A 23,472-nucleotide genomic window follows, 5' to 3' on the forward strand; every position below is an offset into this window, starting at 1 on the left:
TGCGACCATGTGAACATCCTCTCTAGCTCATCGCGCACGGTTGCTCCTATGGTCTCGCGCAAGTCGACGGTGCCTGCTGCTTCGACCTCGTTCTTCGGCATAACCAGTTGCGGTCATACTGTCTGGTGCGTATTTCTAGCATCTTCTCGATGACCGTGGTTTCCGATGAAAATTCTTTGACTGGCTTCGTTCGATTGCAAATTAGCTCGGCGGACAGGTCTTGCTTCACAGTTCACACGAGAAAACGAACTTTGTTTTCTTCGCGTATGTCGGGGTCACAATGACGAAGGAAGCGGGTCACTTCTTCAGCAAAGATGGCAATTTTTTTGTTAGGTAGCTGCGTTCGACTTCGTAGAATAACTTCAGCTGTTTCTTTCCGTACGACGTTCGCAAAGGCGTGAAGAAAGCTTCTGAGAAAGAAGTGCCATGATGTTAGGGTTGACTCTCGATTATGAAACCACGTCCGAGCAGAGTCATTGAAAGAGAAATAGACAAGGCCTAGCTTGTCCTCGCAGTCCTAGTTGGTTAATGTCACTACTTTTTCGTAAGGATCCAGGCAGGTTCCTGAGTCTTCAGTAAATCATGCCCGGAAGGCCGGTGGCTTCCGAGGTTGTTGCAGCAGGAGAGGCGAAGCTGGAGCTATCATCATGCCTAGCGACTTGCTGTTGGTCATTCTGGCCTGCTCGAGCGTACGCCGGGGGCAGGCATTGTAACCTCTGGCTAGTTCAATGGTCCATGGTGACGTTAGTGTTGCGTTCCGGGTTGGGGCTTACTTCACGGATTCGCAGTGGTGTCCGGAACGTAAACGGTGCAGCACCTCCATCAGATCACACGTTGCAGTGACGGTGAAGGAAACAGTAGCAAAACTGCGAATTGCAAAACTAACTGCTTATTGGACGGTCCTGTCCCCGCAAAAGCAAACGACACCCGAAGCCCAACGATTGGAGCAAGCACAGTCTGCGATTGTCGAAACTTCTTCGGATTAGACGTGTCGGCTATTTATAAATGGCTCAATGAGCATTTCAACGTAAGCGCTGGTGTTCGCGTGAGCTTTAATATGTACGCCAGTGTTCCCGTCGCTGACATAATTTGATCACAGGAGGCTTAGTGACAACATATACATACTAGATATTTCCGATAGAGAAAGGCGTGTCTTGGACTGAGCGATAACCTTTGAGAGAGAGACAGAGAGTAAACTTTATAGAAAAGAACATATGAGCCTAGGTAGCTCTACAGTGGGCGGTCCCCTCAGTCCAGGAGTCCAGCGGCCTCGGCCGCCCTTCTCGCTCGGTTGACCAGGTTGAGCTGGTCCGTCGAGTTTGAGCTGGACAGCGCTGTCTCCCATTGACGTGTTATGGGTGTGAGCGGTGGTGTGCGTGCGCAAGCCAATACCATGTGGTAAAGCGTTGCGCAGTGATCGCAGCGTGGGCATTTATAGGAATACAGCGCAGGGTTCATGGCGTGGTAGATGCGTTTGTTTGGAGTTTTTGTCATATTACGGCTTCCTCTCGCTTCAAATCATTATGAGGCGGCGGTAAAGTTCTTCGTGAAAAGCCATAGTGTTGTATATGTACGTGTAGGTTAATAGTATGGGCTCGGGGTGGAACTGCTCGGCGTGACCCCCTCGCGGCTCCCGGAGTGCATGCGCTCGGTCATAGGCGTGTACCTGCTGATTGCCGCGTAAGGACTCATGCGCCGGAGTCCACACGACTTGTGTGTATGGTGGGAGCTGGTGCGCCCCAATCAGAATGCGATGTGCGGCCCTGGAAATCTTGGCTCTGGAAAAATTTCTGCATGCCGTCTGAGAGTTTGTCAGAACTATGATGCACTATCGTCGTGATGGCTAACGCTATAGCTAGTTCCTCTGCCTCCGCAGCGCTCGCTCTGGAGACCGACGACGCATTTATTTCAGTCCCATGATTGTCGACTACGCTGGTGACAAATGCAGTGCTTCTTGGTGTGCTGGCCGCGTCTACGTATATGACATTGAGGTGGTTGTCATAATTGCTCGCGAGCGCCTGTGCTCGGGCATGTCGCCGTCCGATGTGTAAGGTCGGGTTCATGTTTCTGGGTATTGGTGAGACGTGGATAGTTTCCTGTATTCGTGTTGGGATTTTTGTCAGTGCGCTGGTCTTCCGAACGGAATATCCAAGACGTTTCAAGACGCAGTGTGCCGCTGTCGTGCGTTGTAGCCTTTCCGTCTGGTTTACCAGGTGGGCCTCTATAATTTCCCGAGCATTGTTGTACACCCATGTCTCCTCGAGGCGAAAAGTAGCCGCTCTGGGTGACAGTCCGAGCGCTTGCTTATACGCCTTGCGTATCAGCCGGTCGAGTACCTTCACTTCCTCATTGCTGAAATTTACATATAGTGCCGAGTACGCAATACGGCTCATAACCAGAGCCTGCACTAGTTGGACCAGGTCGTGTTCCTTGAGTCCCCTGTTCCTGCTGGTAATTTGTTGCATCATGCGCAAGACCTGCGTGGTCGTGTATTGTCAAGTCTGTATGGCGTAGCCTCCGCCCCCGTCCTTTTGTAATTGTAAGCCGAGAATACGAAGTCTGTCCACCTTGGGGATTTCTCTAGGACCTATTCGCAGGTGGATGGTTGGTGCCTGGTTTGTTGATCGTCCTCTTGAGCACTTCTCGATTATGAGTAGCCTTTGTCGTTTGTTAGCCAGTGAAATGCGGTCACCGGATGAAGAAGTACGCGTGTGAATATCATTTAGAACCGAGTGAAGTGCAGTTCTTAACATTTGGGAACCGTAATTTGTCCAATTTTATATATTATTTCAGAAGCGTGTGCCTTATGTTAAGGTAACAAGTCCGCGTGCGGGCTGATAAGTAGGTAACCGGTTGACACAAGCAATGACACGTATTTTTTATGTACATCAGTTATATGTAAACTATATGGCGATCTTGACAGCCTGGGGCTGCCTGAATCTAACATTCCCCGCAGCTCCCGCTTGTCATATTTTATGTTCGTTGCTTAGGCTATGCAGCCTTGTTGAGGCGATGGTCTTGTATTGCAGTTCCAGAAACCGTGCAATTGCTGCGCTCACCGGGAGGTAGAGGCCGACGTCAAATAATTCGGCACATTTTGTCAACACTTTGTCGTGGTCTGTACCAATTATATATATTTCTTGAATTACGTTGGTGTCTTCGGTAAAATTGTCAGTGGCGATAAGGCGAGTCCCAAGATTATTAATCTTGAAATGTTTCATGCAAGGCGGAGATATAATAAGAACAAAATCAATTCTAGACAAAACGAGGCGTCTTAAGGTGATTGGTTTGCTTTCTAAATTGAACCTTCGCCTTGGAACACTTTGTCCGCTCCTGACATGTTCCCTCAGCCTCTCGCATGCTGTGTTTTCCTGGAGTAAAGATGAAGAAGAAGAAGAAAGACGGAGCCGCTTGGCGCAATGGATTTCAGGTAGGTTTTTTCATATTGGGGACAACTTAAATTATAGAAGCAGCGTATCCGGCTATTGTTGATAGGTTTTAAAAAGACTGCACGCTTGCTTAGTACCTGAAACGTCCGCAGCGCGGTCTTCTTCACGCTTTTGCATGGCGATCCCCTTTATTAGGCAAGTAAGAGATAAATGTGGTGTCTGTGTGCGCGATAGCGACGATATGAAAGAGTTGACTGTTTCCCTCCGAGGAGTTTCTGCCAAAAGCTTACGCATTTTTATTCGTGATATGGTGTGAGTGTGTCATTGCAAGACGTCTTAAAGCTCAGATTACGTCTGGAAACCAGGCGCCAAATTCGCAAAGCTTTTCGTTCGTAAGTACTGTTTTTCATTGGCTGATCGCTTCTGCTAACATCTTCTGCATCACCATTGGCTGGCACGAACGCGTTTAGCGTAAGAACGTTTTGTGAATACGGGGTACAGACTACTATCCTTCGTTTTACGAATATCCGCGCATTAGAAATACTGTACATTTTCTAACAACGAATTTGATGACTTGACGCAGGTGTCACTTCTACATTAATTATTATTAGGGCGCCTTCTTTCCGGCCTCTCAGATTTTGTGTTTCGCCTTCAAGCCCAGAGCGTCACCGATTGGTGGATGATATTATCGTTAGCTTCTTGCGCATCTCTGTTGCGCCACATACTCTGTCGTTATTCAACCAACCGTTGCTTATATCGCTGTCCCATGTATTCGTTACATTAAAATGCAGTATAACTCTGTGGTCTATTCGGAGAAGCGAAAAGCTTGGTTTCGGTTGCCTCCTTTAGAATCGTATTTACATGGCGCTCCATTTCTTCGCATGAGTTGCAGGAAAACCCCTGCCACAAAAATTCTGCAGAGCGTTGGAGTTCATTAGATGTGTCGTTATTAAACTAAAGGTGGAACTTTTCTTTACTAAAGCAACTCAGTTTTTTGCTATGTGCCTACATTATCTTAACTTTAATTGTCCTAAATCAAGACTCCTTTAACCTTGGAAGCGCATGCATGGTTACAGCGTAGTCTGACACTCCAGCACTCCAAGCACTCATTTTGCTAATTTATGGGCTATACATTATGAGTTCCCGAAGATCAATAAATACAGTCAAAAGAATTTGAGCTTGTGGTTCCTAATTTCTCCTTTCACTTGATTTCATTTTGATGAGCTAATCTGCGCATATGGCATAATCTATCGCATAATGCTGTTGCTTCACAGATTCTTATGTTCGGTACGTGTTTGTAGGAAGGGGGGGAGGATATATTGCGTCTCGCAAAGGAGACGTACTATGCACACAGGCGTGCGCTCATTTTCTTACTCCTTTTTAAATACGTGGCACATGCGAACCTCGTATTTTAAACATGAAACTGTGCCTGCGCCGGCAACGACTTTAACATGCAGCCACTAGCTTCAAATTTGACGGAATCAACACCTCAGAGTATACTGCACGGTTCTTTTATTTCTTTTTACTTTTTGCATCCGCGTTTTTATCACATCTGCAAGGTAACTGCATGCACATGGACACATGTATAGCGAAGTATTTTTCCGCAAAGTACGCATGCGGAACATGCAAAAGCATGGAGAACGGCCAAAGTCTCAGCGTGTTACAAGAACACATTGTCGAATCAATTGAGTTGAGGAAACATCTGCAATGCGGATGAATATTTATTATTATGGACGTTGTAAGAATAAAAATAAAAGCGAGAGGGGGCGGGGGCGTCTAAACAGAAAGATGCACATAGCTAAATAGAATGTATGAATTTTATCGGAAGAAATCTTCGCATTTCAATCAAAATTTCTCCGGGTATATGGGGGTGGTCAAACTCGTTGCCACCGCCTCTGCTGGGCGACTGCTGCATCTATGCAGGCTAGCAGATAACGAAGCTATTAGGCATAGGGGAGACGAAGAGGTACGGTAACTGATCATTCATAACGCTGTTAGCTCAAATGAGTTGACCGGAAAACCGCGTGGCAAAAAGACATGAAAGCGCAAGTCGCCATCTACGTATGAACAACTTGTAGAAACTCAGCCTTCAACCTGAGGGATTTATTCGCAACTTGCTTCGCCATTATACCTTCCCTCGTCTAGAGTATAGTAGATTCATTTGCTCCTTGACCCTCCTAGGCTTTATCGGCTGTCACAGGGGCGTCACTCTAACTACGACGACGATGACAATAATTATTAATACTACCCGGATGAATTCTTACTCAGCTTCATGTCGATAAACGTCACTCTGAGCTTGATTCCCACTTTCATATACAATGTGAATAACGCGGAGAAGAACAGTGGAGAAAAAATCGAGCCCGGGTGAACAGCATGATAAGCTAGCGCACCTGATGCAATCACAATGTAGCTATGTCATTTTCTGCTAAACATTGAGTCGCGCGTGTAATTACTGCCTGCTGTGTCAACATTTAATGCGCTAGAAATTTGGAAACATTGGTTCGCCATGCTACGAGTGCACATCGTAGGCTGGTAATAGTTATCTCTTCAGCCATAAGAATTGATTAAAAATGTATGCGCAGTTTGCTGAGAGGAACTGCGGTAGGCGAAAGCTTTTCTATGACTGCCTCTGTTGTCTGAACTGCTCTGTTTGATTGAAATGCACTGCGATGTTGATTAAATAATTTATCGGCTGATTCGACTGGTACTTGTTCTTCTGTGAATACCGTCTCTGCTTAAAAGTTGCCGCCAGGAAAGATGCCTTCTTGACGCTCGTGACCGGTGCAGCCACTCCAATGACGTAACAAGCGCCCCCTAGCGGAGTGTGACATGTTCTGCGAACGGACACTGCCGTGGCCGCGAGCATGAACCATTAAACACTTTCGCCTTGAGAGGAAGCTTTAGCTCGGGCCCAACTCCGACGCAGCCTATTCAAATACATCTAAAACGCAAAAACGTTTCCCTGAGATAACCCCTGGACCAATTTTAATGACATTTGTTGCATTTGAGAGAGAGAGTTAAATTCTAGTTACTATTGGAAGCGGAATTTCGATTTAGGGTCTGAATTTTGATAAAAAGATTTTCAAAAATTTGATACTTTGAAAAAATATATAGAGGCAGGAAATCTATAAGTTAATAGCTCTGTATCAAGAACAGATATCGCGGTTCTGTAAGCGGCTTCCTTTAGATCATTCAAAGCTGACAAATTCGATATGTCAATTTATATCTTATATGAATTCGTTACTTCGTGTACAGGGGTCTGCAAAAGCTGAATTTCCATATTAAATTTTTTTACATTCATGGGTCGCATATCAGTTTGTCCACATTAAATGTATTATGAGATCCAATTCACATAATTGTGATATCATCTTTCATTGGTGTGTTACCAGAGTTGTAAATTTGATAGTTTCATTTTTTCGAAAAGTTCCGATTTTTGGCAATTTTTTATAAAAAAATTCACAACTGAAATCGAAAATTCGAAACGAGCAGTCACTAGATTGAAACTTTTCTTTTAAATGCAACAAACCTCGTCAAATTTGGTGCAGTTGCTGCCGAGAAAAACGAATTATCCTTTCACGTGTATTTAGAGAGGAGCACCTGAGCTAAAGCTTCCTCTTAATAAGTCAACCTAGGCCGCCAAAAATAATTCAGAGCCCTCCACTACGATGTATCACCCATGTTGTACCTGTTGGTTGTAGATTCCCCCAATTTGTTTTAATGTATTCCTACTCGTAACAGTCCGTCCTTCTTCGTTTTTTTTTCTTTGCCTTCTATCGCTTGCCTTGTGCCGTGTTTCTTGAGGTTCATGTATGCGAACCAACCCAGTGACAGAGTGATACCATTTATTTTTTTCATTTTTTTACTGCAGTTTAATGCTGCCATATTTTTCTTGTAGCTCTAGTAAAGTTTCTTAAACTTCAGACAATTCTGAAAGCTTACCTAATGCCTTTTATATATATATACTTACCGTTCAGTTGTCTGCAAGTCATTATGGAAGCTTTGCTCGTGATCATCGTATCCGTCGGCCGCCCCGCCGGTGCACAAAGAAACTTCCAAGACATTCTGTGAGTAACGGCTTAGAAAGCAGCTGAAACTCGTATCCCGAGTTACCGTAACAGTTTAATTACCTCAATACAGCTAGCAGTCAATTGTCTGTAAGCTGCAGATGCCTTGTGCGAAACTGCTTCAAGTGCCTTAATTTCTACTATCCTTCTGTAGCGCATTTTCATAAATGCCCTGTAATACACAAATGTTAATTGAAGTTAAGAACATGTTACGAGCACATGTTCTCAAGCAAACAGCTTTCCAGAACAGGCGCTCGTGTCCATAGCTGAAGGGATATTAAAACAAATCAGAAACACACACGCTGCTATTCCCAGTGGTAAAGAACCATTTAACGGAGAAACACAGAAGGTACTTGTCTTGCCCTATATTAATCGACCGTCAAACAATTTGAAAAGGGTCAGGCAACGAGCCGGAGTAGAAGTGCTCTTTTTGGCGTCCATGAAAATTGCACCCCTGTGCAAGATGACAGATCGCTGCAAATAGAAGCCCTCAGGACGCACTACGAAACAACGATAAATCCGTCCAATGCAAACATGCGATGATCTATCAGATCCCACTGCGATGATCTAACAGATCCCACTCTCCTTTGGGTAAAGTTACGTTAGTCAAACAGGGTGCGCCTAATGACCGTTTGAAAGAGCACAATTATGAATTAAAAAATCAACGGTTTCTCTTGTTATTCACTGCAGGGGTTGCACTTACAAAGCCGAATTTATACGCATGTTCAGTAGCACGCAGGAGCGAGGACAAATGCACTAGGCAAATCATCGTAGCCAATGTGATAAAGACAGTCTGGTGAAGATTGCGTAAGCATGCTTTTCCTCTCGCTCTCCAACAAAAAAATTGCTTACGTAGAAAATACAGCGCACTCAAAGCGCGCATACTATATTAGCGCAGTTTGTGTTTCGAAATAAGTTGTAAGGAACTTCTGTGTCATGTTCGTCGCTACCTCCAATGAAAGTTGTGTGCTTCTTCTGGGTACTGTAGAGGTCTGTATATAGGGTGCCCCACTAAATTTGGCCAAGCTTCTTTTTTAAAAAAATGTAAAATGTACGGTGCAAGACTGACGACGTTCTGTAGGCAAACCTCTAAGGGCCTGGAAACATACGTCTTTTAATGCTATCTTGCACCAAGTTCTTATCGTAATTTTTTAAACAGCTTGGCTAGCGTTAGCGGGAACAAACGATGGATTTCTTTGCTTTTTTTCCTATATAATCGAAACTGCGGATGACATGAGCCGGCTTATCTTTCACTGGATACACTTTGCTATGTCCAATGCCAGGTCTTCCTCTATATGATGTCATGCTGCGGCCATATTTTTACGGCTTCCCCCATCTTTTAGACATCATAATTTTAATATTGCCATCTCAGCTTTCACATTTCAGCTAATGCCATCTCATTTCTTGAGTTAGACACTTCCATGCGTTGTCTTTCCTACTGTTTGCCTTGGTGTCTGACCTCCCACTTGAATTGCTGCTTCTGCAATCAGCTTAGTCACAGCTTCATTCCTTATCCCTATATTAACTTCATCTTCCTATTCTTAAGCTGCGTATTTGTTTTCGAGCAGCAGCTTCAATTCGTCTGTGTTTAACGTTACTGCGTCTACGTTGGCCCGTTTCTCTTCGACTGATTTTGCTATTTCTCTCTTGAAATTTAAAGTATTCCAAGACATCACCTAGCTATGCTTAATGACATTTACCCTAGCTAACACTTCTACATCCTTCACTATGCTGTGATGGGCAGAGAATACGAAATCTCCTGCATTTGTTAATATTGCGGGGTATCCTATGCTAGATGATTGGCAGCGCCAGGATGCTCAGCTTCTACTTATCTCCACGCCGCAGGTCTTCACTTTCGTCGGAACTAGCTGGAAATTCTGCAGAGACAGGCGGCACTGCACTTCTAAACAACACGAGCACCGACAACTCAGGAGAAACACCAGGCAAGTCGTGCATGTTTCTGATACTCTGCAACAATGGTACCTTTTAAGACCTATTGAAAGGGTTCACACTGGCTGCTATTACATTACACAGTGCCTAAACATCACTCTTGTAAAAACGTGTGCATTCTTTGTCGGCGTGACGTGAGGTGACGTGAGAAGGCAAGGAAATGCTACTACTATAGAAACGACAGCGGTTTCGGAAAGCGGCATAAATTTACATTCAAGGTACGGTACGTTTCGGCTATTTACGAAAAATAAACACCATGCAAATTTGTCAAGCGGAGAACTTGAGCAGGGTGGCGTGCAGAAGCAGAGTCGCATTAAAGCGCACCGTAGGGTCTAAGCGACACTACGGAAGCGGCCCCACATCAAATCAACACTTCTGTGCCCGCCGTGGTGGCTTTACGGCTATGGTATTGCTGGAAGTCGCGGATTCGATCCAAACCACAGCAGCCGCATTTCAGCTAGGGCGAAATAAAGAAACGCACTTGCACTTAGATTTAGGGGCACGTTAGAGAACATCAGGGTGTCAAAATTTTTGTAATCCGTCGCTGCGGCGTGCCTCATAATCCGATCGTGGTTTTGGCACGTACAGCCGCATAATTCCATTAAAGTTTAATATTTCTGCCCCAATGCGATGTGCAATGTCAGGCAATGACAATGCTCAACCCTCTCAGAGGTTATGAAGTATGGCTGACAACAACGCGTTAAAAAAAACCTCTCCCCCTGTGTGTTCTTTGTACTACGCAGACAAACAGCATTGGTGCACGCAAGGTAACGTTTAACATCAACTCGCCACTCTCATGGACGAAAAGTTGACGGAATTACACATGCGCCGTCTACGTTACCACTAATTATAGTAAATCAACGCGGACAGCACATAAAGCTTCGCTTACATCGGTTCCCACTGTGCGCAGAATCCTCATATTTTTTGGGGCGACGCATTCGAGACACTGTGGGGGGTTCCCCTCTGCGTGCGGCTTGGGCTGAAGACGATCTCCGGATCTAGCCCCACACAGTCGCTCCGTGGTACTCCCCTACCCGTAGCGCGGAAATGGCGGCTACGTCGGGTTCGAACGAATAAGGCAGCCATTGGCGTCGACTGTAGCAACGTTTATGGCTACAAGCAATAAAGAACACTGGCAGAGGGAAGTCCTCTCTGCAATAAGTAATATTAGGCTGGCCTCGTTGCCCGGGTTAGTCAAGCAGACGAGGTCACTTACGGGTTGCGGCAGGTAATCCAGTCCGACAGGTTAGGGTTCCGGCGTCAGAGAGAGAGGGTCTCCCCCGGTCGCGCTGTTTTATACCTGTTTACTTTTGCGAGGGGAATGTTCTCCTCGCCCGTCCGGTACCTTTCCGCGAGTCGGGGAGGAAGGGTTCGCGCGTGGTGAGAGCGAGGGAGAACCGGGAGAGAGCATAGTGCACCGCTCCCGTATCTACGCCGGCTCTCGACGCGACCGCGACGATGCGGGGGAAGGCGGGCGCGTGTGCTCCCCACAACACAGAGATAAAGGTTCGGACTGTTCTGCTTGAGGAATTCGTGTGACGAGGCTTCAATCGCAGGTAAATTTTTAAATAATTTCTTTTATTGACTGAAGACCTCGGAAAATATGGTTGGACAGGAATGGTGAAACGGATGGCAGGAGCAACGGCCACTTTGTGTTATGACCCGGGCGCGCTTTTTGGGGAAGCTACGAACGTAGGCAAGACGGGGCTGCAATACCTTAAAAATCACCCAATTTTTTTAGACTGCACTACTTCAGCCTTCGCCAACGAAGAAGGTTGGATAGATTGCAGATTACCCGCCTTGGTTGCTCAGCAGCTATGGTGTAGGACTGCTGAGCACGAGGTCGCGTGATCGAATCCCGGCCACGGCGGCTGTATTTCGATGGGGGCGAAATGCGAAAACACCCGTGGTACTTAGATTTAGGTGCACGTTAAAGAACCCCAGATGGTTGAAATTTCTGGAGTCTTCCACTACGGCGTGCCTCATTATCAGAAAGTGGTTTCGGCACGTAAAACCCTATAATCTATAGATCGCAGACCGCAGATAACAGCAAAACAATTCTACACTCTACAAAACTGCTTGCAGTAAAAACAAGAACACACAAAAAAACGAGGGCCTCGCTTTTCTCCAATGTACTGAAACACTACCTCGAAGAATAGACAGTTCTAGAATAGCGTTTGTCGCCTTACGTACGTTAAACGTAAGCCCCTTTCAGGGGCGTTACGGTACTTGTCCTTTCAAGTCTTTTAGTTTACCTTACGGAAACATAAACATAAAGAAAACGTTATAAAACGGGGCGCTGTCTGGTGCTTCGTGCCAAACGTATCCAAAGCAAGACGATGCATTAACAACTATCCTGCTGTTGCTATGTGGACGCGTGTTGTTAGGTGTACGGGCACCAGAATCCCCGAACGATCTCAGATAATGGACGCGCTATGCCCTATAACCAACCTTTCAGGTGAGTTTAGAGAACGTGAAAGCTGTTTACAATAGTTACTGGCGATCAACGCGAGTGTGAGCGTAGCCATCACGAGAATTCGCGCTGAAGCGGGAGCCATGGGTGCCGCCATGTTCGACAACGCTATTTCTTAGCGTCCGTAAACATTACGGACGTTAAACTTGCTAAATAACGTACGTTATCATAGCGCACGTAAACCGCAGAAACCCAATAACGTTCCGAGCATGCGCAGTGAGGACGACGCTATTTCATTACGTACGTAATGCTTTCACGTTCGGTTGTCAACACTAAACTAAATCTGTCTGATGTGTGACCAGCATAATTAAAATGTGTCTCCAAAACATCCATGGCTCTTACACCGGGTATTGCACGTAATTCGAGCCATTTTTTATAGCATTACATGCTTTAGCCCCCGCTGTCGGTGACCTTCAAGTGACCTTGAGACGAAAGCCCGAGCCGCTATCTGGGCACTCAAACAACAACATCCGCGCAAGTTGCGAGAACAAAACGCGATCGGCCGGGCAACTAGTCAAAACTTAAGAAAATGTGGTCTCTGGCCTGCAACTCTTTGTACAGGACCGCATTACATACGTTGGTTAGTGTCCAAACAAGTTACAAAAATATTCCTTCCGAGTTCTTCCTAAAGTTCGTTCACAATATCACTCAAGCTATGACTTCTAGTCAGCTCAAGTTTTATTTGTCATTTCTAATAGCGACGTTCAAAAGGCAAATAAAGAGGACCATACACTTCAGGCAACGTACACTGCTGAGGCAGGGTTGTCTGTGCTCTTTTGAATGCCAGCAGACCGTGAGTTCTGGGGTGCGATTTTGTAGCAATTCTATTACTTTTTCCATGCCTTTTGCCGCCATCACTGAGCAGCCATTGGTCGAAAATGACCGGGCCGCGCCCATTTTGTCTGTCAATCACGCGACGTCAGGAACCCGCAAAAACTGTAATCGTCATCGTGACGTTGAGGCACTCATTATGCGGAGCAAAAGGCACGGATTTTTGGAACGGCCTGAGGCAGGGTCGTTTCCGAAGGCATGAAAAAAATGGCCGCCCCTCTGATCGCTATGGCCGTGGCTCTTCGCCGTCGCCGGCGTGAACAGGGAGAGCCAGACGACGCGTTTGACATGCCGGATGACCATTTTCGACGGCGTTTTCGCCTCTCGAAGGGAACGGTGCGGTTGTTGTGCGAGGAACTGGCGGGGGAACTAGAAGCTGAGCGAGCGACGGGACTGTCGGTGGAGCGGAAAGTGTTGTGTGCGCTGCGCTTCTTTGCTACCGGGAGCTTCCAAGCGTCCGTTGGGAGCGAGGAGACGATCCGTGTGTCGCAGTCGACGGTGAGCGAGTGCGTGCGACGTGTGGCAGAGGCTGTCGTGAACGCAGGGGCCCGCAACAAGTGGGTCCATTTTCCAAAGACAGCCGAGGAAAAGGCAGCCGTGAAGGAGGGTTTCCTTCGGCGCGGCGTTATCCCCGGCGTCATCGGATGCGTAGACGGCAGCCTCATAGCCATCATCGCACCCAAGGGTGAGCGCAAGGCTGTGTTCATGTGCCGCAAGGGATACTACGCCCTCAACTGCATGTTCGTAAGTAAAACTCACGTTTTCTGCGATCCTTTTTGAAAGTTACGTTGCTCTTGCCAACGGGCACTTTCTCTGGTTTACGTTTTACCTCAGATCTGCGACGCGGACATGAAAATCTTGGCCTTGGACCCTATGCGACCGGGGTCGGACCACGACGCTTTTGTCTGGCGGACGACATGGTTGCGCCGGCGGTTCCAAGCGGGGCGCATCGTGAATGCCGGGGAATACCTCCTCGGTGAGAAAAAAACATTTTTTTTTGGCGCAGTCACGCTTCAGCAGCGCAGAACGCCGTGTCCGCTCCAACCCAAACTTTTAACCAAACCACAAGAACATCAGTAATTCCGGAGTAAAAAAAGAAAATTAAGACATTGACTGCCACCATTGGCAATGTTCGAAGTGTTAAGTTACAAGCACATTATGTGTCTGCGAGGAGCTGACGAAAGCAACACGTATTAGTGCTTTCTGCACCCAGTGACTGCCAGAAGCAGAAGAAATGAACACACATTACTGCTACTACTGTCATTGATAGCACCAACAAGTGTTGATTTCTTGTTTGTGGCAGGCACCGCGTACACTTGTAAATTGGTTAAGAGTTTGTGACGGGTATGGACATGCTCAACTCATGCTTTTACTTGGGACTTGCAACCCTGAAGTCTACCTTTGTTGAATGATGCTGTAGCTTTCCTCAGTTGACAACTTGCCTCTCGTCAGCGGAGTACTCAATGTACTATTTCCATCTTTGTGCAGGTGACAGTGGCTACCCCTTGGAGCCGTGGCTCCTGACCCCGGTTCCTGGCCATCCTCCAGTGCACACAGCCGAGGGGCAGTACAACACAGCACATGCCGCCATGCGTTCCGTAGTGGAGAGGTGCATTGGGCTCTTAAAGAGCCGTTTCCGCTGTCTTCAGCGATATCGCACCCTCCTCTACGAGCCGGAACGTGCAGCCAACATTGTCGCGGCATGTGCTGTGTTGCACAACCTTCGCCTTTCTGAAGGCGACGAGTCAGGCGATGACAGTGATGACGACAGCAGCAGCAGCAGTAGTAGTAGTGAGCTTGACAATAACGGCGACCCCACGCCACACAGTCTGCCCCGTAACACGGGCTCTAGAATGCACTACTTGAGAGGGCGGGCTGTTCGCGACAATGTCATTGGCATGTTTGGCACAACCCGTGCGCAGCACATGCGTTATTTGAGGAGCGTGCGGCGGCAGCTGCGACGTCAACAGCAGCGTCAGCATCGTTAGGTGCATGCACACAGTTTTAAGTAATTGCATTGTGCATTTCATGCTGTGAAATTGCAGATACATTTCCCGTGCTAAGTTGTAGTTGATGTCTGCGTAATGCAAAGCATTCATGATTTGTTGAGAAATGTAAAAGTTGTTAAAAAAATTAAATTATGGGGTTTTACGTGCCAAAACCACTTTCCGATTATGAGGCACGCCGTAGTGGAGGGCTCCGGAAATTTCGACCACCTGGGGTTCTTTGACGTGCACCTAAATCTAAGTACACGGGTGTTTTCGAAATGCGGCCGGGATTCAATCCCTCGTGCTCAGCAGCCTAACACCATAGCCACTGAGCAACCACGGTGGGTACATAAAAGTTGTGTAGTGAAGGGTTATGTAAAGCCTGCACTTATAGTAAGTAAAACAGTATCGTTAGAGGTGACACATGAGATTGAAAGCAAGCTAAAAATAAGTGCATATTCAAAGTGTCTGCCACAATTTGCTTGTTGCTGCTGTCGTCATCTAGATGCATGTAGCCTGATTCTTACTCGTATCCCCTTACGCATTGATGGACATAAGCGCCTGTCTCCTCACTTTCTACTAGCACAGAGAAGCTCACAGAAGCCAAGATGTACAGTGCACGTCACACCTTCCGCTCCATGGAACGTGCTGTTGCACGCGCAGCTTCTAGGTCCTCCACCATTTTGTCTCGCAACAACGGCAAAGTTCCTTTCGAGTGACGAAAATGCCGTCCAACTGGTCATCCGACATGTCAAACGCTGTGGCTCCCGCGAAGTGTGTGCACGCACGAGCAGTTGACAGATTTCAACAAAGTGACCTCACTTGTATATAGCAGAACTCAGCAATGTTAAACAGTAATATTTGTACAGTGCAAGCTAGCACTAGAAATGTGGTTGCGATGTGTAAATAAAAGCACTAGAGGAAAACTGCACCTTTCTGTATTTCAGCCTTCAACATACACTTGTTTATGTACACATCACATGCGACAGTCTCTACATTGAAGAAGTGTGAGAATCATGAGTACTCAGTAGTAGAGACATTATGCAACATATCACAGACATGTTGGAATAAATATCGGATCACATTGTTCTTGCATCATAATATATCACAGGTAACGGCATGCATCGTTTAAGAAAACTGTTGTACACTGCACAAGTACACAGTAATAACAACTGGCTTAAACTGCACCAGCAACAGAAATGAGCAGGTGCTTAAATCACATGCCAACCGAATATTTATCACAGCGAAATGTATAGGTACATCACTACATGTGAAAGGAACATGCTGTTGTGGTGCTCAAAGTGAAAGAGCCATAGCACCATATTATGATATTCAGTAAGACAAACTGCATAAATATTACACACAAATTGCACCACAAGGGCTAAAATACAATGTATCACAACCTGAAAGATTACTGAATGACAACAAATTGTTTGATAATGAGACAGATGTGCAAGAAAAGAGACATTCCAGCTCAGTACGTAGTGACACAAACAAATATGCATATGCAACAAACAAAAAATAAACATTACAAATGAAAAGAAGGAGCATAGGCAAGGAATTTTCATAACTTTTTTCTTTTTTACTGTGTATATTGACAGGTTGCTTTCGACATTATAGTAAGGCCTGAAAATTTCACCATTCGATGACAAGGATTAAATTGTAGAACACTTGCAGTGTGGCGTCGTGCTTAAATTGACATGACAATAACTAGGCACCTCAAAATTGCAGTGCCACAGTCGGAATGCCCACACACACCAGGCCTACAGGCACTTTTGCAGGTGAGCCTGATGGTGTGCACGCTCTTATGGCTGAAGTAAACCTTGAAGAAAAAATTCATGCTGCAACGGCTATGCTACTTATGGTTGCATTAAAGGGTGACTTCAGCAATTATTTATTTGCAAACTAGCAATATTTGCCCTTCATATCATTAATACATCAGCAAATTTTAAGATAAGTTACAAATTCCTTGCCTATGCTACCTTTAATTATGTGGGGCCTGAGAGGGGGGAGGGGCTTGGCTGCCACCATGCCCCAGTGCAGCCAGCAGCAGCTGAAGCAGGCGCTCGTTGGTCTCGTGCGACCGACGCGCCACTTCGAGGCGTTGCCGCTGCACTTCGAGGCGCTGAGACTCCACTTCCCGCATTGCCGCCACCTCCTCCCCGAGGTGCCGCAGGCTCTCCATGTGGGCCTCGTGGTGCTGCCGCAGGCTCTGCAGGTGGGCCTCGTGGTGCTGTTAGCAAAGATGTGTAATTAGTTTAATTACAGAAGCTCAGTAACAGGGCCTTTGTGTGTTGCATTCATCCCCATTTGCAGGCTATTGTCTTGTCATTGTATATTCAAACACTGGAAATATCTTTCTGGCCCATCAAACTTGTGCCGTCGCATTCCATTAAGAAGTGTTACATTGCTATACCTGCTTCCTTGAATTCAACGCCACTTTTTTCTTTTTGCCACATAATTGCGTAGATATTTACACATGTTATATCACGCGAATGTGTACAAGATATCACCACAGGACTACACGTATACATTATGCTTGTTCACTGATTAATATAATTTTTAGAGAGGTCATATGCTCATCAATTTCATACGCAGAAAAATATACATCTGTGGCCTTGCACATACCTGCCGGTTTTGTTCCAGCAGTTGTTGGCGGAAGCGAGTGTCCTCTTGAACTCTGGCTTCCTCCAACTGGCTCTGGCGAACGTATGCGGCAGTAGCCGTCATCACAGCACCATCAAGTTCCTGCTGCCTGGGCTGTCTACGGGGTGCCCGTGGCTCTCGAGGGGTAGGCTGCGGCACCTGGGGGGTAGGCTGTGGCACCTGCGGGGTTGGCTGCGGCACCTGCGGGGTTGGCTGCGGCACCTGCGGGGTTGGCTGCGGCACCTGCGGGGTTGGCTGCGGCACCTGCGGGGTTGGCTGCGGCACCTGGGTGGTAGGCCGCGGCACCTGGGTGGTAGGCCGCAGCACCTGGGGGGTAGGCTGCAGCACCTGGGGCGTAGGCCGCAGCACCTGGGGCGTAGCCGGTGGCTCTTCATGCAAGGCAAAAGCAAAGACTGCTCATTCACTGTTATCCGACCTACACAGATTGATTGTCCTAACCAGTCACTTTGAAATGTCATTATAGCTGCATAGCTACAATAATGATACACAAAACAGGTAGTTAGAGCAAAAGATGCCACAGAAAGTTGCTGGTAGCAGTAACCCATAAGAAGCACAAGGAATCTCTATTACAACATCAAGTCATTTGTAGTCTTGCATTTCTCCTTCATGAATGAGAGCTGGATGTTGGACACAAAGGTAATAACAGCAGAGTGACGTACTTTACTTCATAGCAAGATCATACAGCAACTGCAAACAACAATGCTACTACAAAAGCTAGGTCACTGCCTTACGTGTAAGGCCACTTGGCCCAGCAACAGCTGCAGGGCCCGACACCACGAAAGCAGTTGTCGCTGGTAGATTTCTGCGGGAACCGCTGGGCCCTGCAGCTTCCTCTGAACTTGCCTCGTCCTGCAATCAGAGTAGTGTTCAGACATTGCGAGCAGTGTGTGCAATGCGCATCATGTACACAAGTTGCTGCTCAGAGTACATAACCTATATTGTCACTTGCACAAAAAAAAGGGCTTAAAAATTTTGCAATATTGTGTTCCAATGTAATGCTGAAAATTTGTGAGGTCACAGCAGGTCACACAAACAACACTTTTTTAAATCCAATGTACGCACCTCGCTATCGGGGAAGTACTCAGGGGGGGAAACAAGGACCCCTCCTGTCCTCATAAGGACGTCGAGGACGCGGCCGTCCACGCCACCCACTTTGCCACCTCCAGTAGCCCTGCAAACACGGCAACAACGACAACGTGGAACTACGTTACTGTCAGCATCATTAGAAGCTCACCTCTTCTCGCTCGCGGCCCTGGCCGCTTCTTTTTTCGCTTTATGGGCCATCTTGGCCCAATGGTTCCGCCAACGGCTGGTGGCCTTTACGGCTGGCCCCTGTGCGTTAAGCACCGCCGCCACCTCCTCCCACAGTTCGTTTTTTCGAGCAGCAGTCATACGTGGCGAGAACTCTGTAGAAGCTCTCGCCAGGTATGGGTGCTGCTCGATGAACTGCACGAGAATAGCCGCCTGCTCTTTGGACACCCGCGGCCCTTTTGCTGCCATTTTCTCTTTGTCAAATTGGGAATTTCAGCCGGCCCGCAGCACAGTAAGAAATTTAGAGGCAAACATTCTGTCTAAGCTAAGCGCCTGCATAAAGTGCTCACTACGACTTATTTCTGCCTTTTTATACCACTAATGTAAAAAAAGGTGAAGTCACTACTCACATTTAATGTTGTAGCAGCTTCTTTCTCGGAGCGTATCAGTGCAGGAAGTATTACCGATGCAGCGATAACTTTAAGGAAGCTATCGTTATGTCATGGCGGTGCCCTATGGAAAATGCCTTGACAGTTCTCGATCCACTATGTTGCAAAGTTTCACCTCGGGGGCTACGGATAATTCTTCTTGGCTCTTCCTAAAGAAGAAATTATCACACGTCAGACATGCAGCGAAAACCACACGACAATGCAAGCACTACACGAGCAATAATTACTCACCTCAATCAGTATCTGACGGGGGCGGGGCCGCAATTACGGGCACGCAAGGGGCTGTCAGCTGTTCAGACAGACACGCTAGGGGCTGTCAGCTGTTCACAGGTAAACAAAGGCTGCCATTTTGCTTGCGCTCAACGGCATGGATTGGATGCACATCCGACTACTATGTGGCTACGACTTCAAAAATAGAGCACTTGCGTTTGCATTTCTTTGGACTGCGGCAGCTTTTGCGTTGTACTGTAACAAAATGAATTTGCTTTACGCAGCATGGAAGTCCGCTTTTATTAAGTGCCGTTTTACAAAACAAATTTGCTATACAGTCCCGGAAAAAGAGAAGAGAATACGAAAGAAACATCCGGCCAATGAAGGGAGCTTCTGATTGGACGATCCAAGAAAACGTCGTGCCTACGTACACACAATTTCCAAAATCGGTGACGTCACGCGAGAAGGCATTGGCATGAAAAAAGTCATTTCTACAAAATCGCACCCCTGGTGTGCGGATTTCGCGTCGCCTCGAGAGACCTCCTTAAGGCGATTTTCTCCTCCTAGCTGGGCAGTGCGTTCTGTTTCCTTGTCTTCTTTCACTGTCTGTCGCGCGGCTTTCAGCTGGTTTTCTTATTCTAGCTGGGCGGCGTCCACATGGACGAGTACGTACCGTATAGCGTGGTGCGGTGTGGCGGGGTGGGGGGGGGGGGAGGTGTACCGTAACGAATGTGCACTACACTCATTTCAAGATTGTGGCTAGTATCATATCCAATCAATCTGCTTTGCCGGTTGCCATTTCATGCTTACATCTACCCTCGATTACGGCAAAGCGAGCAATCTTTTTATAAGTGGTGCATTTCAAGTGACTAAGACCACCGTCATATTGTCTGTGTTACCCTGAGTTAAGCACATCATTTTGTATTGAAGACCACTCGATCGGTTCGCTAATTGCCTCATTTCACTTACGGGAACCCTGTACCACTGTACAGGGTATCACTGTACGGGAACCCGCCCCCCCCCCAAAAAAAAAAAAAAAATTATATATATCTTCAATTATGTATGGCCAAACATGTGCAGGTCATAAATACCAGGTTCTCTAGCCGAGTGCCATCCATGCGGTATAACCGAGCTCAGATTGGTCCACCTTGACTGATCAAATAAGGCACCACTGTAGGTTAAATGAGGCGTACAACTCCTGCGGGACCCGCCGTGGTTGCTTAGTGGCTATGGTGTTAGACTGCTGAGCACGAGGTCGCGGGATCGAATCCCGGCCACGGCGGCCGCATTTCGATGGGGGCGAAATGCGAAAACACCCGTGTACTTAGATTTAGGTGAAAGTTAAAGAACCCCAGGTGGTCGAAATTTCCAGAGTCCTCCATTACGGCGTGCCTCATAATCAGAAAGTGGTTTTGTCACGTAAAACCCCATAATTTAATTTTTAATTTAACTCCTGCGGGGACGGTAGAGCATTCGCCTCCCGTGCAAGAGGACCGTGGTTCAAATCCCAGTGCCGCGCAATTCTCCACCGGAATATACCCAAAAAAAACCGTGTGTTGAGAAAATTGCAGAAACAGGCCTGGAGTGCGGCCGGATCCCGGTGACCAGAACCGGTAACGCACTCTCTCACCAAAGCAGGATTGGCCACCCTGGTGCAGTACTTGGCCACAACCTCCTCTATGAATACAACAATCAAACCCCGGCCCTCAGTCTCCAGCAGCCGCGAAGCAACTGACCACGGCGGCGGTCAGATCTGTGACGCAGCAGAGGGTGCTAAGAATACCTGGCTCCGGACAGGCCGCCATTGGAATCTGAACCTGGCAACGTTTAGCGTTAGAATGTCAATCAGTGAGGCGAGTCTAGCAGTGGTATTGGAGGAATTAGAGGGTAGTAAATGGGATATAATAGCGCTCAGTGAGGTTAGGAGGACAAAAGAAGCATATACAGTGCTAAAAAGCGGGCACGTACTGTGCTACCGGGGCTTAGCGGAGAGACGAGAACTAGGTGTCGGATTCCTGATTAATAAGGAAATAGCTGCTAACATACAGGAATTCTATAGCATTAACGAGAGGGTGGCCGGTCTTGTTGTGAAACTTAATAAGAGGTACAAATTGAAGGTAGTACAAGTCTACGCCCCTACATCCAGTCATGATGACCAGGAAGTCGAAAGCTTTTATGAAGACGTGGAATCGGCGATGGGGAAAGTCAAAACAAAATACACTATACTGATGGGCGACTTCAATGCCAGGGTAGGCAAGAAGCAGGCTGCAGACAAGTCAGTGGGGGAATATGGCATAGGCTCTAGGAATAGTAGAGGAGAGTTATTAGTAGAGTTTGCAGAACAGAATAATATGCGGATAATGAATACCTTTTTCCGCAAGCGGGTTAGCCGAAAGTGGACGTGGAGGAGCCCGAATGGTGAGACTAGAAATGAAATCGTCTTCATACTCTCCGCGAACCCTGGCATCATACAAGATGTAGACGTGCTCGGCAAGGTGCGCTGCAGTGACCATAGGATGGTAAGAACTCGAACTAGCCTTGACTTGAGGAGGGAACGGAAGAAACTGGTACATAGGAAGCCAATCAATGAGTTAGCGGTAAGAGGGAAACTAGAGGAATTCCAGATCAAGCTACAGAACAGGTATTCGGCTTTAAATCAGGAAGAGTGAACCTTAGTGTTGAAGCAATGAACGACAATCTTATGGGCATCATTAAGGAGTACATAATAGAAGTCGGTGGTAACGCCGTTAGACAGGAAACCAATAAGCTGTCGCAGGAGACGAAAGAGCTGATCAAGAAACGCCAATGCATGAAAGCCTCTAACCCTACAGCTAGAATAGAACTGGCAGAACTTTCTAAGTTAATCAACAAGCGTAAGACAGCGGACGTAAGGAACTATAATATGGATAGAATTGAACAGGCTCTCAGGAACGGAGGAAGCCTAAAAGCAGTGAAGAAGAAACTCGGAATAGGCAAGAATCAGGTGTGTGCGTTAAGAGACAAAGCCGGCAATATCGTTACTAATATGGATGAGATAGTTGAAGTGGCTGAGGAGTTCTGTAGAGATTTATACAGTACCAGTAACACCCACGACGATAAGGTGAGAGAGAATAGTCTAGAGGAACTTGAAATCCCACAAGTAACGCCGGAAGAGGTAAAGAACGCCTTGGGAGCTATGCAAAGGGGGAAGGCAGCTGGGGACGATCAGGTAACAGCAGATTTGTTGAAGGATGGTGGGAACACTGTCCTAGAAAGATTGGCCGCCCTGTATACACAATGCCTCATGACCTCGAACGTACCGGAATCTTGGAAGAACGCTAACATAATCCTAATCCATAAGAAAGGGGACGCCAAAGACTTGAAAAATTATAGACCGATCAGCTTACTGTCCGTTGCCTACAAAGTATTTACTAAGGTAATCGCAAATAGAATCAGGAATACCTTAGACTTCTGTCAACCAAAGGACAGACGCAGGATTCCGTAAAGGCTACTCAACAATAGACCATATTCACACTATCATTCAGGTGATAGAGAAAGGTGCGGAATATAACCAACCCTTATATATTGCCTTCATTGATTAAGAAAAAGCGTTTGATTCAGTCGAAACCTCAGCAGTCATGAAGGCATTAGAGAATCAGGGTGTAGATGAGCCACATCTAAAGATACTGGAAGATATTGACACGTGTGCTTATCTTTATCGGCCGACCACGTTTCGCCGCTTAACAACTGTAATCGCACAGCGAGGGACGCGCCTGCATGTATCCGACGTTTCTGGAAAGTTATCGATGCTTCTACCCGGCTGTCTGTTGTCGCCGAACCTTGTGTTATCTGATTTCATCGCGTGAGTCGAATGTTGTAGAACTTTGTGGAAGGCATGCGGGTCCCAACGATTAGTCTGGAACATTCGACGACTGTTCTATAAAAGCCGACGCGCTTGACCCGCTGATCAGATTTCCGACGATCGCCGACTGTGTTCGCCGCTTTCGTTGTGCTGTAAGTGTAGCCTGTTTTGTGGGCACAGGTTCGCTCAATAAAATCTAGTTTTGCCTTTCACAGTATTGCTACTGTGTTCTTAACGTCACCACCACGTGACATGTGGTGGAGGTGCTTTTCGTTCATGTACCGGACGCCCCCGACAAGCCGTGATTCAAGCCCGGACCGCAAAGAGAACACCAACGTAGTCCCGGAGCATCGAGCAAG

At 46.9% G+C, this 23,472-nt stretch overlaps 2 protein-coding genes across 2 annotated transcripts; one reads left to right on the forward strand and one right to left on the reverse strand.

Annotated features, from left to right (window-relative positions):
- Window positions 1-12,680: 12,680 nt before the first annotated feature.
- LOC129384956 (putative nuclease HARBI1) lies at window positions 12,681-15,621 on the forward strand. The gene is made up of 3 exons (XM_055070668.2): window positions 12,681-13,451; window positions 13,542-13,683; window positions 14,196-15,621. The coding sequence occupies exons 1-3, from the start codon at window positions 12,906-12,908 to the stop codon at window positions 14,693-14,695; spliced, it is 1,188 nt and encodes a 395-aa protein (XP_054926643.1). The 5' UTR covers window positions 12,681-12,905; the 3' UTR covers window positions 14,696-15,621.
- Window positions 15,617-19,016, reverse strand: LOC129384957 (uncharacterized). Its single transcript, XM_055070669.2, has 5 exons — window positions 18,597-19,016; window positions 18,425-18,533; window positions 18,094-18,211; window positions 17,324-17,730; window positions 15,617-16,928 (listed from the first exon to the last, which is right to left on the reverse strand). The coding sequence occupies exons 1-5, from the start codon at window positions 18,860-18,862 to the stop codon at window positions 16,680-16,682; spliced, it is 1,149 nt and encodes a 382-aa protein (XP_054926644.1). The 5' UTR covers window positions 18,863-19,016; the 3' UTR covers window positions 15,617-16,679.
- Between the last annotated feature and the right edge of the window lie 4,456 nt (window positions 19,017-23,472).

This window comes from Dermacentor andersoni, chromosome 4 (genome assembly GCF_023375885.2).
Source record: "Dermacentor andersoni chromosome 4, qqDerAnde1_hic_scaffold, whole genome shotgun sequence".
NCBI lineage: Eukaryota > Metazoa > Arthropoda > Arachnida > Ixodida > Ixodidae > Dermacentor > Dermacentor andersoni.

Bases quoted from the DNA above. Each gene is read 5' to 3' on its own strand.
- LOC129384956 (XM_055070668.2), top strand. From the start codon at position 12,906: ATGAAAAAAATGGCCGCCCCTCTGATCGCTATGGCCGTGGCTCTTCGC. The intron at 13,452-13,541 runs GTAAGTAAAACT...GTTTTACCTCAG, and splicing joins ACGCCCTCAACTGCATGTTC to ATCTGCGACGCGGACATGAA. The intron at 13,684-14,195 runs GTGAGAAAAAAA...ATCTTTGTGCAG, and splicing joins TGCCGGGGAATACCTCCTCG to GTGACAGTGGCTACCCCTTG.
- LOC129384957 (XM_055070669.2), bottom strand. From the start codon at position 18,862: ATGGCAGCAAAAGGGCCGCGGGTGTCCAAAGAGCAGGCGGCTATTCTC. The intron at 18,212-18,424 runs GTGCGTACATTG...CTCTGATTGCAG, and splicing joins AGTACTTCCCCGATAGCGAG to GACGAGGCAAGTTCAGAGGA. The intron at 16,929-17,323 runs GTATGTGCAAGG...CTTTGCTAACAG, and splicing joins TGCTGGAACAAAACCGGCAG to CACCACGAGGCCCACCTGCA.